The sequence below is a fragment of the Meleagris gallopavo genome, chromosome 1 (assembly GCF_000146605.3).
Source record: "Meleagris gallopavo isolate NT-WF06-2002-E0010 breed Aviagen turkey brand Nicholas breeding stock chromosome 1, Turkey_5.1, whole genome shotgun sequence".
Lineage (NCBI taxonomy): Eukaryota > Metazoa > Chordata > Aves > Galliformes > Phasianidae > Meleagris > Meleagris gallopavo.
The window spans coordinates 50,243,231-50,258,120 of record NC_015011.2 but is presented as its reverse complement, the minus strand read 5'-3'; the positions used below and the strand labels follow the sequence as shown (position 1 = coordinate 50,258,120).

At 41.5% G+C, this 14,890-nt stretch overlaps 1 protein-coding gene across 16 annotated transcripts in view; it reads right to left on the bottom strand.

The window, feature by feature from the left end:
- RBFOX2 (RNA binding fox-1 homolog 2) overlaps nt 1–14,890 on the bottom strand; it is a 102,744-nt gene that overhangs the window by 22,025 nt on the left and 65,829 nt on the right. For all 16 annotated transcript variants that reach the window (XM_010711675.3, XM_010711663.3, XM_010711668.3 and 13 more), the window contains one exon: nt 8,493–8,546. In XM_010711675.3, the coding sequence (XP_010709977.1) occupies nt 8,493–8,546 (54 nt within the window). The remainder of the gene's footprint in view (nt 1–8,492; nt 8,547–14,890) is intronic.

Sequence of the window (14,890 nt, the reverse complement as noted above, 5' to 3'; positions counted from 1 at the left end):
TCTTTTCAAAGAACTAAACCTGGCATAGGCAGCAAGTTAGGTCCTGTCCCTGAAAGCAAACGCACACAGTGCTGAGCCCGCTGCCTGCCCCGGGCACAGGACAGGACAGCACAGCACTTCAATCTCTTGAACATTCACTGCCACCTGAGTTCCTGGCATCGGGAATTCTGCGAAGCTTTGGGCAATTCGAACACTGAACTTTGCTTTTCCCACCTGTAAAATCGAGACATTAATAATCACCTACCTTGGAGAACGGCTGAGAGGAAGGACTGTTTGCAATGCATCCCTTGCAAGCTCTTCAGGGCACAGCTCACGTCTACTTCTAGGCCTATGACTTCCCTAATAATGCATGGGGCCCTGAGAGAAAGGAGGGCTTCTAGGTAGCATCAGGAGAAGAACATCACTCAACGTCATGATTTAAAGCAATTAGCGTTGTTCTAGTTTCCATATTTTCCTACCTGCGCCATGTTGGACCTGCTGAACACCTCAACACAGACCTACTGGTAAAGAGAGGGTTTTTCTGGCTCTTCTGGACTACTGTTCCCTGCTTCAACGACTGCCACCCATCTTACTTCGCTTTGTTCTAAGCTGGCAACCTCTGTTCCATGGGTGGTGATCTCTACCTAGACACACTACAAAGCTTGTAAAAACAAGCTCAAGGACTACCAATGTGTCCCCCCTGATTGTACCAACGATTCAGATTTACCTAGTCTAGGACGGCACATGCAATGCTCCTGTCCCACATGCTCACATGGCCATCAACTCAAGCAGTTGGGTACAAGGGCAGTGGAAAACATGCTCACTTTCTCGGAGGTGAGTGCTCTGACAGTCAAGCAGATCTATGACTAAGGGGATTAGGAATTTAGCTTGTAGGAAACGGTGCCCTACCACAGACAATCAGGAGGAGATAATTTTCATGCCATTGCAGAGAGCAGGGCCAAGCCAAAAACTTGCCTGCGTTTTGCTTTCAGAGTATCTGAAGAACAGGAGGAGAAATGGCTTCTATGGCTTACTGTAAAGCAAATCCCAGTTTAACGCAAAAGCAGGAAGACCAAAGTCTGTATCCAATGCAATGGAAACCCCTGATATTAAGCAGAGCAACGGGTAAGCTGATCAACTGCAAGCTATGCTTTGTCAGGAAAATGGCATGCTAGCCTGGCAGCCCCTCCATGAAGCTCAGGCTCAGGATGCTTGGATACTCAAAAAATACCATCTTGGCTTCTAGGCACTGTTACAACAAGACACAAGCAAGCCATCACCTTAAGTGCTTTTTAAAGGGCTGCACCACACTAGTCTTAAGAAGCTGCCTTGCACATGCTGGCCTTTATCATCCAGAGCTAGGCTTCCAGCACAAAACTGTTACATGTTTGTAAAATGTAATGTAGCCTTTCTTTTTTTTTTTTTTTTTTCTTTTTCCTCTTTCTGGAACAGCAGTAATAAAAACAAACGAACAAACAAAAAACCAAACTTGGATATCCCAATACTGTCACATTGAAACCAGTAAGAGCTCTCCCTTTTGGGTGCCAAGTCTCTAATCTAAAACTTCAGATAATTTCTTTTCTCCACTTAAAGGAAATAAACGGTTATATAGATAAACTGTTGCCTTTTTCAGAACAACGAATGCTTTCAGTTGCAATGAATTAAAATCAGAGCTACGAGAGATCAGGGCCAATAAATCAGTCCAGCCATACGCAACTCTATAAGAGGCTGCAGGGAACTGGGGGGTGGTATAATAACAAAGCTGATTATGAAGGGACAGTGTATTGTATCTGCTTCAAAGAACACTTACAGAGAAAGGGGAGACTGAGAAATAGAGTAACACGTTTCCCTCTGTTCAATGTAATGGGGAAAAAAGCACCTTCAAAAAGGTCTGGGGAGGAGGGGAGGAAAAGACTGCGACAGCAATCTCTATTTCCCTCTTCTCTTTTGACATGAAAATTTTTGTTTGTTCTAGAAAATCCTGCAGAGCCTGAGCACGATTTATGTCTTCTGTGATTCTGTGAACTGAAAGCTGGAGAATAGAGGGAAGGTAATTTTTTAGACATTAGCCTGTGCAGACTAGAACCAAATTAAGACCATTTAAATTCACATTTGTTCTCAATTAATGAAGTCTGTAAGGGACTTCAAAACATTACCATCAAATACGTTTAAAGCGACTTGGAATTTTCAGTATTTTTAGTAAGTTAAATCAAGGTAGGGTACAATCCACATGCAGACTAGATAGGAATAATTAACAACGTGAATTAAAACAGAGTTGATTTGATTCTGAACAACATACCTAATCAACTAGATTTTTTATTATTCGCAGATCAATCCTTAGCTTATGCAACTCTGTTGAAAACCATTTAACATCAATGCTGAATTAACACTTTACATAGTTGACTATGATAGAGTCAATATTTGTGCCCGCTTGGTTAGTCTTCTTAATGCAACTCCTAAGACATTCAACTTTTCATCAGGAAAAATAAGTGAGCCATGCTTGATATTTCTATTATTTCCAAGTTCGAAAATCAGCAATTAAATACACATTTTTGATGCGGGGAAGAAAAATTATACATGTATTTTAAATTCCTTCTCAGAGATGACCTGCAAAGAATAGGGATTAATTTGTACCTAGAAACATATACAACAAAGCATTCTCAGTTTTCCCTCCCAAGGTTGTCTTAACCATAAAGAAAAAACAAGAACAGGAGGCAGATGACCAATGTTTGCTAGCTCAGATCTACAGCAGGTACTGGTTTGCCCCACGGTACTACGTATGGAGCCAGAGGAAGGGAAGATGCAATCCTAGGGTTTAAAAAAAAAAAAAGACGACTTAAAGTTTCTAGATAGAATTTATACATATACCTTGAGTTTAATAAAGCTGTTAAAATAATAAGGCTGATTTTTTCAACATTTCCCCTCCACCAACAAGTGCCGGGAACTTTTCCCAAGCAGAAAATAAATGTAAGCCTCAATGTACTCAGTGGGCACTGAATAAACCCAACAAACATTTTCAGAACTTCTGAGCAATTTGCAGGGCCAGACTAAGCCCCCTTTTACCCAAAGGTTTATTCAAAGGGCCTGAAGAGACCGAGTAACTGTCACCCTTTTAGTCTGGCCTCAGACTCTGCAATAAATAACAAGCAACATGATGAGCAGTGTCAAAATAAATAAATAAATAAATGTATAGAGAGAGTTTTGAACGTTTCCATCTCTGAAGAATGAGAAAGAAAATTTACCATGTAACCGTAAAGGGAGAAATCAAAAGCAGACGGTTCTCCTGGGTGTGGCCAGAACACAGAAATTAAACAAAACAAAAAACAAAAACAAAAAATAAAACAAAAAAATAAAAATAAAAACAAAGGAAACTAAACAGAGCCCCTTGAAATCCATGCATTGTTAACCCTTCATTTGTCATGGAGTTTAGACAGTCACCTCAGCAGCAGAGTCTTTGCCTTGTACCCCCACAGAGCACGCAGCCAGCAATGGGCTTTGCCTTCCTCTACTGCTGTGCTTGTTTTTGAACAGATTATATATTCCCCCTTCCCCACATACGTAAACCAACTTTTAGGAGCCTGAAGAAATGGCCAAGCGACATAAGTTTAGGCTACCTGTTTCCAAGGCATCTGAGAGCGGAGGAGGGTTTCAGTGTAATCCACCTGAGATGAGCAGGACTGGGATGCACCAGCAGGAGTACAGCCCGAAATTCAGAAGCACACCTTACCTGAGTTACATGCACACACTTCAAACTGATGAGAGAACCAGTGTAAACCAAAGCTGCCATCACTTCAGCAGCCCTTCCAGTTCCCCATACGACTCCTGAGCGTGTCTTGAAATTAAAGGCCCTCAGAATCTACTTGCACTACCTAGTGAACTAGATGCAGGAATTTATCTAGCTAAAAAGGAGAGAAATGAAAGCTTATCTTCTGCTGGCTCAATATCAAACTCTCACCCTCTCAGATCATTTTTTTATTATGATTTTTAAATCCATTCCCCACATTTTGGCTAATTTAGCAACTCCCTGCCCAATGAAATGAGCACCACCAGGAAGGTGCTCTGTTCCATAGGGGCTTTGTGATATCAGGCCATCAACTTCAACCTTAATTACTCAAACGTAAGTAAACCAGTTCACAGTGTGTGGACCAATTTTAATTCATTCATTTATGATCAAGGAGTTGAAGGTAGCCATGGTATTACACTGTAATTGAGTAAACTGGGACTAAGGGACAAAGGTCACATCTCACCTCAAGCCACCAGTATTATAAATTTGTTGACCTAAGAAAGTGACACTGGCTGGCATCTTGTATTTAAATCTCTGTGTTAATAACATCTGAATTTCTACCTCAACTGATGACACCTGAACAAAAATTATAAAAATTGAATTAAAATGAAAACACCTCTTGTTACCTCTGTAACAAGAGAGTGTATCTATTTCCTTGGCTGGGAATTAGGTCCAGAATTGCAGTGGCTAACTCAAACCATCTATTTCACTCAAAGAAATAAACATACATGCAAACATACAATCTTTTAGGCAGAACTGTTAAAACCTAAATATCCTTATCTTAGCCTGTAGTTAACAGCAAGCAAAGATTTATGTGTTTCCATACAGCTTTCTGTATGAGTTTCTAGTTAGTACAATGTATTTAAGGATTTTCACCCACTAAACATGTGCATTTCCCTCGTGAAGACCAGATGTAAGCAACTATACAAACAATTACTGAAGAAAATACTGCACTTTGACACTTGACTCCTAAACAAGAATTCAGAGACCACTCTCCTTTTTTATCAACTTGTACTTTCCAACTGGAAGGTAATCCTGAAATCTAGGCTTTCAGTCTGCACTAACACGAACTCTTACCATGCAGAAACCTAAAACATGCCCCTTCTTCAGCCAAGGTTTTGTTGTGTGCTTATGTGCTCTTGGTATCTGAATGTCATTGAGGGCACATCTCAGAATGCCACCCGGCAGACAGCATCGAGCAGAGAACTGGGATTCCCCTCCCCTGCAGCTTTATGAATGTCATGGGCTTCTCATTTCAAGTGTTACTCGGGCAGACTGCATTAATTCTGCAAATATGTCCATTTGTTCAGTTCAGCACAACAGTGCCAAAATATGTATCTACAGCTCCACAACAAGAGGTGTGGGAATCCCATCCCTCAGTTTCCTCCGGAGGTGTTTTACTCATGGTTCAGTGAAGTGCATTGCGAATTGCAACCATGAGCAGAATGCTATTTCTAGGCATTTATTTATATGGGTCAGAACTAGAACTATAAAGGCACACAGGACAACTGGAGCAAACTGATAGCTTCCTGAAAGCAAGCAAAAAGTAATAAATAAATTGAGGGAAGACTAACGTCATTCTGTCACACAGGCTAAAGAAAGAACTGAATGAAATTCACTGGATGTTTCAAGTTTGTATCTTGTTTCCACGTGCAGCTAAACAGCATCAGTGTGAAGTCTACCCATATAATCCTACTAAATAGATTGAATCCAGGCAGAAATCGAGTTAGGGAACAATCATTCACATTGCTTTCAGAGAAGAATCAGCAAAACTAATTATTAGCTGCCTCCTAGTCTGCCGTGATAAGGAAAGACAACAAATAACACTTCCTAAGCCAAGCACAAGAACCTGAGGCATGAGGAGGCTGTGACGTACACACACTGCTCTTACAAACTTCTTAAATGCACAGAGACCTCAAACACATAGTCTGTCTGGTATGGTTCCCTCAGGCACACCACTACAGCTGTGAAAGAACACTGCCTGGTCATCTCAGATGGATTCAAAAGGCAGATTACCAACTGCAGCTCTCCTCCAGGCCCTCCTGCCTGCCATCACTAGAGCAGGCCCAAGGACAAAGCGCTGCTCAGGCCCATCGTAGCCTGGGTGGGCAGTTTGGGATTCACCTGTACCTTTTAAATATTGACAAAACATATACACAAAACTCTACACCCTTAGGAACCCAGGGAAGGGGAGGGAGCATTGAGAACACAGCACAAGGCAGGCAGCAGGAGCATCTGCTTTCGGATTCCCAAAAGAGAGGAGGAGGAGAAGAAGAGAGAGGTTTCATATCATTAGATTAGAATGGAAACCACAGGGCAGGAAAATGCATTCAGATTTTTTTTTCCTAAGGTGGAGGAAGAACCCAAGAGTGAGTGAGCGGCCTCCAGAAAGATCCGTTTCCTTTGCTTCACCATCAGATCACCAAACTGTTGTTTTTCCATTATTATGTGAATACCAGGTGCTTCGTGCAGCTACACCCCACTCAAACACTGGGGCCTCCCATTTTCATGCTAAGCAGGAATAATCTCACATTCTTTTAAAACACTGATTATTTTAGGTTGAGAAGGATGCAGGGGTACCACAAAATTATTCTTTGGGTGTTTTCTCATTCTGTTCAGATTCTGCCCCATCCCTCACGTTGGCTATCAGTTCTGCAACTGCTTTTTGCTGTAAGATGACCAAAAAAAGCAGTAGAAAACTGCATGGTCGTGGGCTGGAAGAACATCTCTTTGGATCGCTTTATTTTTTTCGCGTGCTTATTAAGGGTTTGGAATAAAATTGGTCAAGGAACTCCTCAGCAACAATTTTTGTTTTAACTGAAAACCAGAAGCCTTGATCTTTAACAACTGCAGAAGAAAATATCTTTCATAGCGATAAATCAAGTCTTCACAGAAAGTCTCCAATGTTAGTGTTGCCTAGAAGGTAAAGGGCAGCAGTGGGTGTTTAATATAGGCCTGTATGGATGGCAAAGCAAGAGTGAAATTCACATGCAGAGAAGAAAACATTGTGCTGGAAAGCACAGGCAGACGAAGATGAGGGATAGAGCTCAGCACTTTGTCAGGCCAGTTATTTTTGTTCTTCCTTTTGCACATACATCCAAAAAAATAGGGATTTTGATAGATGCCAGAGGCTGTTCCCAAAGCCAAATAGAAATGACCAAAATTGAGACTAATTCACAGACAGCTCTGGCCTATAAATATCAGAAGAACAGCAGAGAGCAGAATAAATATTTACAAACTCAGCATAGCTGATTGTTTTGGTAAAGCGTATAGATTTTTATCCCCAAAGGGAAGTAAAGCTCTCTAACTAAGCCATAAAGGCATTTACTCTTTCAGACTGCTTTATTAAAACAACAAAAAGAAATAAGAAATACCATGTTTGGTGGTGGGGTTTTAAGCACAAACTAAACGTGGAAAGGGAAAGAGCCAAATCTCATTTGTTTTGTATGCAGATCAACTGCTTTCTGGTTTCCAGATAACACAGAGACTGAAGAATTTCAGAATGCATCTTGGGGAACACGGGTTGAATTTGCAGAGGGCTCTGAACATGAACAGACCCCAGAAGATATGTTAAAGCAAAGAGGCCACGTTAAGATAGTGAACCTCAAATCCAGGAGACAGACATAAAAGCTCTAAACTGAAACTGCTTAGCTGAATTGCAACTTCAAAATCTCTTGTGTGCATGCACACATGTGCACACACGTGTACGTGGGGAGTAGGGAAGTTTTGTTTTAATTGAAAATGGGAATCTTAGCATTGATTAAGTCAAGCAGAGTATAGACATGCACTGTGCAAGCTTCCCCCATAGAGCTTTGGCAATGCACCTTGCTCCTGACCTGCAAAATTCCCTGCTATTCCAGTGCTGAACCTCCTGGGCAGAGAGAGAATCACATCAATTTGTCATTGTGGTGACACTGGTTACATGATTAGACCAACTGCCAATTAGGACAAAGATCACTGAATCTCTCTGCAACTGACCTGAGCAACATCTGAAATTTCATTTTGAGAGAAATATATTACCACTGGCTGCTCTCAACAAAACCTCCCACTTAATACATTTTAAGAATGAAGATAGGTGTTCAAGTGCAAATTCAACGGGGAGAGGTCCACAGGGGCAGGACAAGGGGAATTGGGATGCTTTTATTAAGCATCAAATATCTCGAATGAGAAAGGTCAGCTTCTCAGAAATACTGAGCAAGTCTACAGAAGAGAATAAACAAGATCCTTCCACATGTTAGATACTACACTTATTCTAGGGGAATATTTTAATGCAAGGAAGATGTGGTTTGGGGGGGAGGGCAGAGTGGTCAGTCTTTGTTTCTTTATTATTTATTTTTTATTATTATTATTAATATATATATCTTTACTAGCTCCCTTCATATGACACTGATTTAATTTACTCTGCCTTCCCCACAGGGCACCCATTGCCCGGGCAATGAGAAGGGGTTGTTATGAAGGCTCAAGTGACTCCCTGTTTGTTCAAAAGACTGGGAACCTGATCCCTTATTACAGATGGGAGCATCCAGGAGCATTCGTACATGCTGCCCAGAAATGACCATGCTCAGAGTCTGGAGTCAGAGGGAACAGGAGACAGTCCCCAGGATAGCTTTTCCCTTCCCCCATCACACTAATTCCTGGTGATCTCTACAAAGTATATTCTCTAGGCAACAAACTGCCTTTTACTCTGTGCAATCAAAACATGAGAAGCGAGTACAGAAACAGGACTTACCTTGGAGCCGCGCTCATTAAAGATTATCTCTACATCAAGGATTTTGCCAAATTGCTGCAAAGAGACAAGGGGGAAAAAAAAGATTTATTTTTGTCAATCCGTTTCAGGTAACTTTTTGGGGCTGGCTAAACGTAAGAAGGGAGATGAGACTATTTCAATTTCTAGCATATACACAAAGGCATAAAATTGCAGTGATGTGACTGAATTCTTTCAGCTTATGACATGCAGATCCTCTTGGCCACAGACACAAGGTTTTTCCTCAAAAAAGTCTGAAGAAAGATCTCCAGAAGAGTTTTAGGAATTCCAGCTGTCCGTGCACAGACCAAAACTGAGGAAAACAAGAACTACAAGTTAAAAAGGCTTCCACACTGTGAAACCATATACTGATCACATCCTTTAGCTGGGAACACATTTTAGTGCTGCTACCGAACTGGTCACATTCAAACCAGTTATCTATTTGTAAGGCATTACTACTTCAACAGAGCCCCGCAATACTCCACTAGAAATGCTGTATTTCCAAAGGTTTGTTCTCCAGAAAGACAGGTCCAAGATCTCATTCTCAGGAACACACATATGGAAAAGTCATAATTGGTTTGAAAGCAATGTATATCTCCAGAATTTAAGCATTTTTCCTACCCTGTTTTTCACAAAAGCTTTCAACATCACAGTTTTCCATCTCATCACCTGCAGAAGTTTTAAAGGGTGTAGGAAATGAAAGAACAGACAACAAAAAAAGAAAGGATGGTTCCACAGTTAGAAAAGATGATGAACACCATCTCTAGGGACCATCATCCTTATGTTTTGTCACCATGCAAAGTGATATTTGTCGATTTATTTTATTTTTTTAAATCAACATTTCCATATCAAGTCAAGTGGGTATAATGCTTATTTTTTGAGTGCCCTGCTTGAAAGATTTGTGTCCAGATTTGCAGACGTGGAACATTTGCAACAGTAAGCCATGATGACTAAAGAGAAGCTTTGGATATGTAAAGCAGTAAAAAGCTATTAAGTCCCTTCAATCGTCTTTATGCAAATGAAACTTCCAACAATTTTAGCTATAGTTTCTGTCTGCTTCCATCTTCCATTCTTAAAAAGGAGATAGTTGTATTCTTTTTACAAATGCTGGATCACAGATGTTGTTTTTACTGTTCTATTGTGTAAGGACAATACTTGATCTTCTATTCATCTCCAGAACAATTGAGTGCATAATATCTTATGTTACACAAAGTTTGAATAATGTTAACGTAAACGTGAGCAGCAACTGCATCTTCCTTTAAGCCTCAACATCTCAACAGCTAGGCTTGATCCATGCTGGATCCTCTTTTGACCACTGCTGTGCCAATCACAGCTAAAATACATTTTCTATTTCTATCCCATGCTTGGTGTGGGCTTGTCTATAAAGGAGATTAGCCATTGATTGCTTTTTGTTGTCTTTGTTACTTGGGCACTGCCATGAAAGAAATCAGTCACGACTGCTTTCCTGATAAACTACAAGTGTTTCAGACAGGCTGAACCAATCTGACAGCTTACGGCTGCCAAAGGGCTGCTCCTGCTCCTTCATCCTTCCTGCCTGGCCTCACCAGCTTCCAAGAGCTGGCCCTAGTTCTCATTTTCACTCATACATCATGTGATACAGCCCCCCAATTCCACAAGAGAGTAGCCCAACAAATGGAATGAGTAACATATTTTTGACAGTTTACTGGTCAGAACTGATTCAAAGGGTCATGGGAGTGTAAAGGCTTTGAGAAGCAAGAGAGAACGGAAAGCTGAATGTTCAGCCCAAGAGTGGGATCCGTCCCTGCCAGATCAGCTCAGCTGTCTAGCCTTGCCACACACGCTGAAACAGCCGGGCTCTTGATAAATGCAAATGCCAAAATTATTTTCAGAAACTTCAAAGCCATCAAAAATCACCGGTTTCTTCTTCATTAGAGTTGTCTTAAAAGAGAACAAACTGTGCAGCTTCTGGTGCACAATTACGCTTTGCCATCTTCCCCTTTCTCCACACCCAGCTGGGCCTGGATACTTGGGTATTGCTGCCAGAGCTGCTTGCCAGCCCCAATCGGCCAAGCTCATTGCTCAGAGTTTCCACACCAGCAGGAAACCTTGTCTTGTGCATTTAATTCCTAAGGACTGGCAAAAAGCTGGAGGTAACGCTGAATGTAAGCGAAGCCTACAGTGGGCTATGGCCACCTCACCACTTTTCCACCCAAGTTGTGTCTGATGAAGCAAGAGGGAAGAAACTAGCATGGACAACAGCAGCTAATTGCTGTACTGAGGCTTGCTAGAGAGGTTTCGTGCTCTGTGAAATTCCTTGGAAGAAAGCAGTGAGGCTGTGAGGCAGCAGGACGTGTGCTGGGCTATCCAAGACTCTGCTGCAGCCGTTGCCACAGCTGCTCTGGCAGCTCCAAATATCGCAGCTCTTGTCCTTACTGCTGCAACGGTTACAGCAGGTCCAGGACTGGAGGCTTTCATTTTTTGGTTGCGTGCCAGAATTTTCCTGGAGAATGAAAGCAGGAAAAAAGAACTAGTTCATTTTAACAGTTTATATCTCCTTCAAAGCTGAATCTAATTTAGTGGAACATAAAAAGGCACTTTGTTCTCTGATGGTGCTTCCCCTACCAGTGTCAACAACCTACTGCAAACAATGGAAGTTTTAAGAGCTCCTTTGCAAAAGGTTACCAATTCTGTACAGATAAGCCAGACCATCTAAAAACAACGATCAACACCAAATGCCCCCGTATTAATTTTTTAAAATCGTGCATACAGGCATGTTTGTGTTTTTACAGCAGACAGTGGCTCTAGCCAAATAAAACAAGACCCGTGCTTATGTCATCCATGATGGGGACTAACCCTCTAATCTCTGACCTTGAAGGCATGAATCACTGCGCTCACAGACCTGATTCTTTCACTCAACTATTACCATGAATGTCTATTTACAACCCAGCAGAACAGCAGTGGAAAAAAAATTCTGAGCCTCTAAAGAAAGCACAATAAAACTACACATATCAAACATTCTTCATCGTGACTTCAACAGCTTATTATGTGACTGAGAGACCAGCACATCACCCTGCTACACATCAGGTCACAAGAAGCCTCCTCCATGAACTGGCTGTGTGTCAGATATATAAGTACATATCTCAACCATATGTCAGGTATGCATATACGTACACACACACTTTCAATCATGCTATGGCACAGGACTCTCAGAATCTTGTTGTGTCTTAGTCCTCCACTCCCTAAAGTGATTTTGCACATGTATTCAGTTGTTTTTTAGGAAAGCAGGTAAATTAGAATCATCTTTTCTACAATGGCAGCAAGGGCTGTTGGAGATTACAGTTCTAAGAGGTATTAACAGACAACAGCTATGAACAGAACCCAATTTTCTTGCTTGAAGTTGATGCACCTCATAAAGCAAGGGCATTGTGAAAGGAGGAGCACGCATGCTGTGTGTTTCTTTCTACCCAGATGACACGAAGGCAGCAGATTTTTCCAGCAGAGGCCATAACTACATTACATATAATAAATTTGAGAGATCTGGCACCAGAGAGCTTTTGCCTTCCAAGGCACTGACAGTTTGGTAGGGCCCCTCCTGCGGGCTCTGTTCCAGCTGGCCCTACCTCCTCTGCCTGTCTATAGCTTTCAGAAACCAGCTCCAAAATGTGCCAGACAAATAACTTAACCCTACAGAAGCCAACAAAAGGGATTATAAGGTGAATTCTCTGTAAGTTATAGAACAATCAAAAGGTAACATAAGCCACTATCTGACAACCTCCAACTGCTACAACAGATTCTTCTATGCCCAAGCAGCTATGTAATTCACTGAGAGATGAGTGCAATAAAGTAACTAAACCCAGAAGATACCCAACAGTCCATTTTCAGTGAAGGTCTAAATTTCACTAGAAGTTCAACATCACCAAGAAACCAATTGCTTATGCAGGAAATAATTTCAGGTCCTCAAGCCTGAGGTGCACAAGCAAGAGCATTTTGTATGTAGGAGGGGTCCCAGCTGCACTGAGTGCCCTTGCCCCAGCTCCCCACTTGATGGGATGTCTTCGAGCTGAGAAATCTCTATCTGGAGCTGCACCCACAGAAGCAGCAGAGACCCGAAGATGGGTTTGAGAGGACTCATAAAACCCTTATGAGACAGTCCAATAGTTCATGACAGCTGCTGTGGCACACGTACTTCTGTAGAGGAGCACTGTGGTCCTTGGTTTGGCCATTCAGCCAGAGCATGATGCTCAAGCAGTGCTGAGCACACCACCATTCAGTCACAGAAGGTGACTCCAGGAACTGCACTAGTGAAACATCAGGATAAACAGCCTTTCTAACACTACTCAGATTAATCAGCAGAAGCAAAGGCCTGGTGCTCTCTTACTGCAGGAAGAGCTAGGAGACAAGAGTTGTCACAAAGAGGTTTCTTCATGTCAGAACTCCTGTTCTGCAGTACTGTCATACAGGACTCAATTACATGTAATCAGGAGTCAGTACTAGACAGAGACTAAAGAAGCTGAAATCCATCTCAACACCCAAAAGATAGATTTTCTCCTTCGAATGTTCAATGTAATCAAAAAGCAGAGTCCTTTTCCAGATCTGATCTATTATTCTTGCTCCATCGTATTATTTGCCTACCTTAATACCTAATGAGTACTTTTTTGACATTGTCAATAGCTGTGTATCATGAATTACTTGTGGATTCAAATCCATTTACTGGCAGAAAGACCTATAGTCAACTTTTTAGCCTGAAAGCGTAGGCTCATGGAGGTGTTTTGCACTCTTGACACCAGAAGAAAGTTAGATGAGAAATTATACCCACTGATATATTTTAGGAAATGCAGAGTGCCAAGAAGCAGAGACTTTCAGGTTGCAAAACCTTTCAACAATATCCATTATAGAGCTCTCAGACTCGAGCTGTTTGGATCACATAAAGCTCCCTTTATCACCTGGGCTGGGCTGATGAGGTTTCCCCAACAGAAGCAATTAACAACCTACAGATAGAAGCTGTGACATAAGCTAGACAAGATGTTGTACTAAAAAGAAAAAAGCAATGCCATTTGAAGCCAGAGCCTGAGATTTCACGCCCTTTACACTGCTATCCCACCTTCACCTACAATCGTCATCAACATGTTCCTTATTTTTACCTTATGCTTTTTTTTCTCTCATTTTTAATAACAGGAGAAGATGTGTGAGCACTTGAAAGCATTTCACCAAGGCAAATTCTGAGAAAAATCACTTCTGACTACTTGCACTGTTGCTCCTACAACAGATAAGTAGGATTTAGTACACAGATGCCTGCATGAACCACCAAAACAATTGACTTTTCTTTTATTTGTGGAGGAAATTCGTGATTTAGCCAAAGAGCAGATGATATTCCTCTTTCAGCAATCCAGTCCAGCCTCCACCTTTCCCAGCAGACTTTGAAGGGCATCAGAGCTGACCACATTACCTCAGCCTGTTTTACAGTGGGAGGCAAACTGCTTCTTGAAGCCAAAGAAGGAAGGACTGAAGGTTATCAGTGATGAGGTACAATCACAGACACTATCAAAGCACAAAGCTGAAAGGATTGGGAATGTGCCCGATGGAAACATGAGATTTTCTTCTGCTTACATAGTCCATTAAGGAAGGGAGCAGCCTGCTAGCAGTTAAGGAGACTGTCACTGTGTCAGAGACCTTTCACACACAAGTTGTCCCTCAAAAACTAGATAAGAACACTTTGAAAATATGGGCTAGCTTGTTTTTAGCACTGGGAGCAACTCCTTCACTCCCCAGTAAGCTACTCCATTGTTTAAATCAGCCTAAACGACTAAGAATTTATCCTCTTATTTCAAGGTTAATTGTGATAACTCCTAGCTTCCAGCTGGAGAATCTTGTTATGACTGCAAATAAGATCTAAAAGCCCTATTAATAGGTATCATCCATGCGTAAGCACCTGTACAGCACAACCTAGTCATCTTCCAACCTCGTTTTGAGGTTGAGGCTGAATAAACGAACCCAACACCTTACACACCTCAAAAGCCATTCATCTTCAAAGCCATAAGTTATTTTTATGATCCTAAACTGAACTCAGAAGTGAACAAAATTATGCAGTCTTTTTAACTTTGAACATGAGCAAGATCACATCCCTCCTTCAATCCGATGGTGCCTTTTGCATTACTGAAGCAGTTATCTTATGTGATCACCAGTTCTCTCCCAAATCAGTGTTTCCAACTAAAAACTTCTATCCCACATGCAGAGCTCATACCCAAATACACAGTACCCAGCACTAAACTGTGTCTAACATAGTCTTACTGGATTTCTTATTGGATTTATCAGTTGACCATTTCAAATTATTCTCTAACAGTAATCTAATCTTCCTCCTCCTCAAATAAATACACATACACATGTGTATACATATATATATA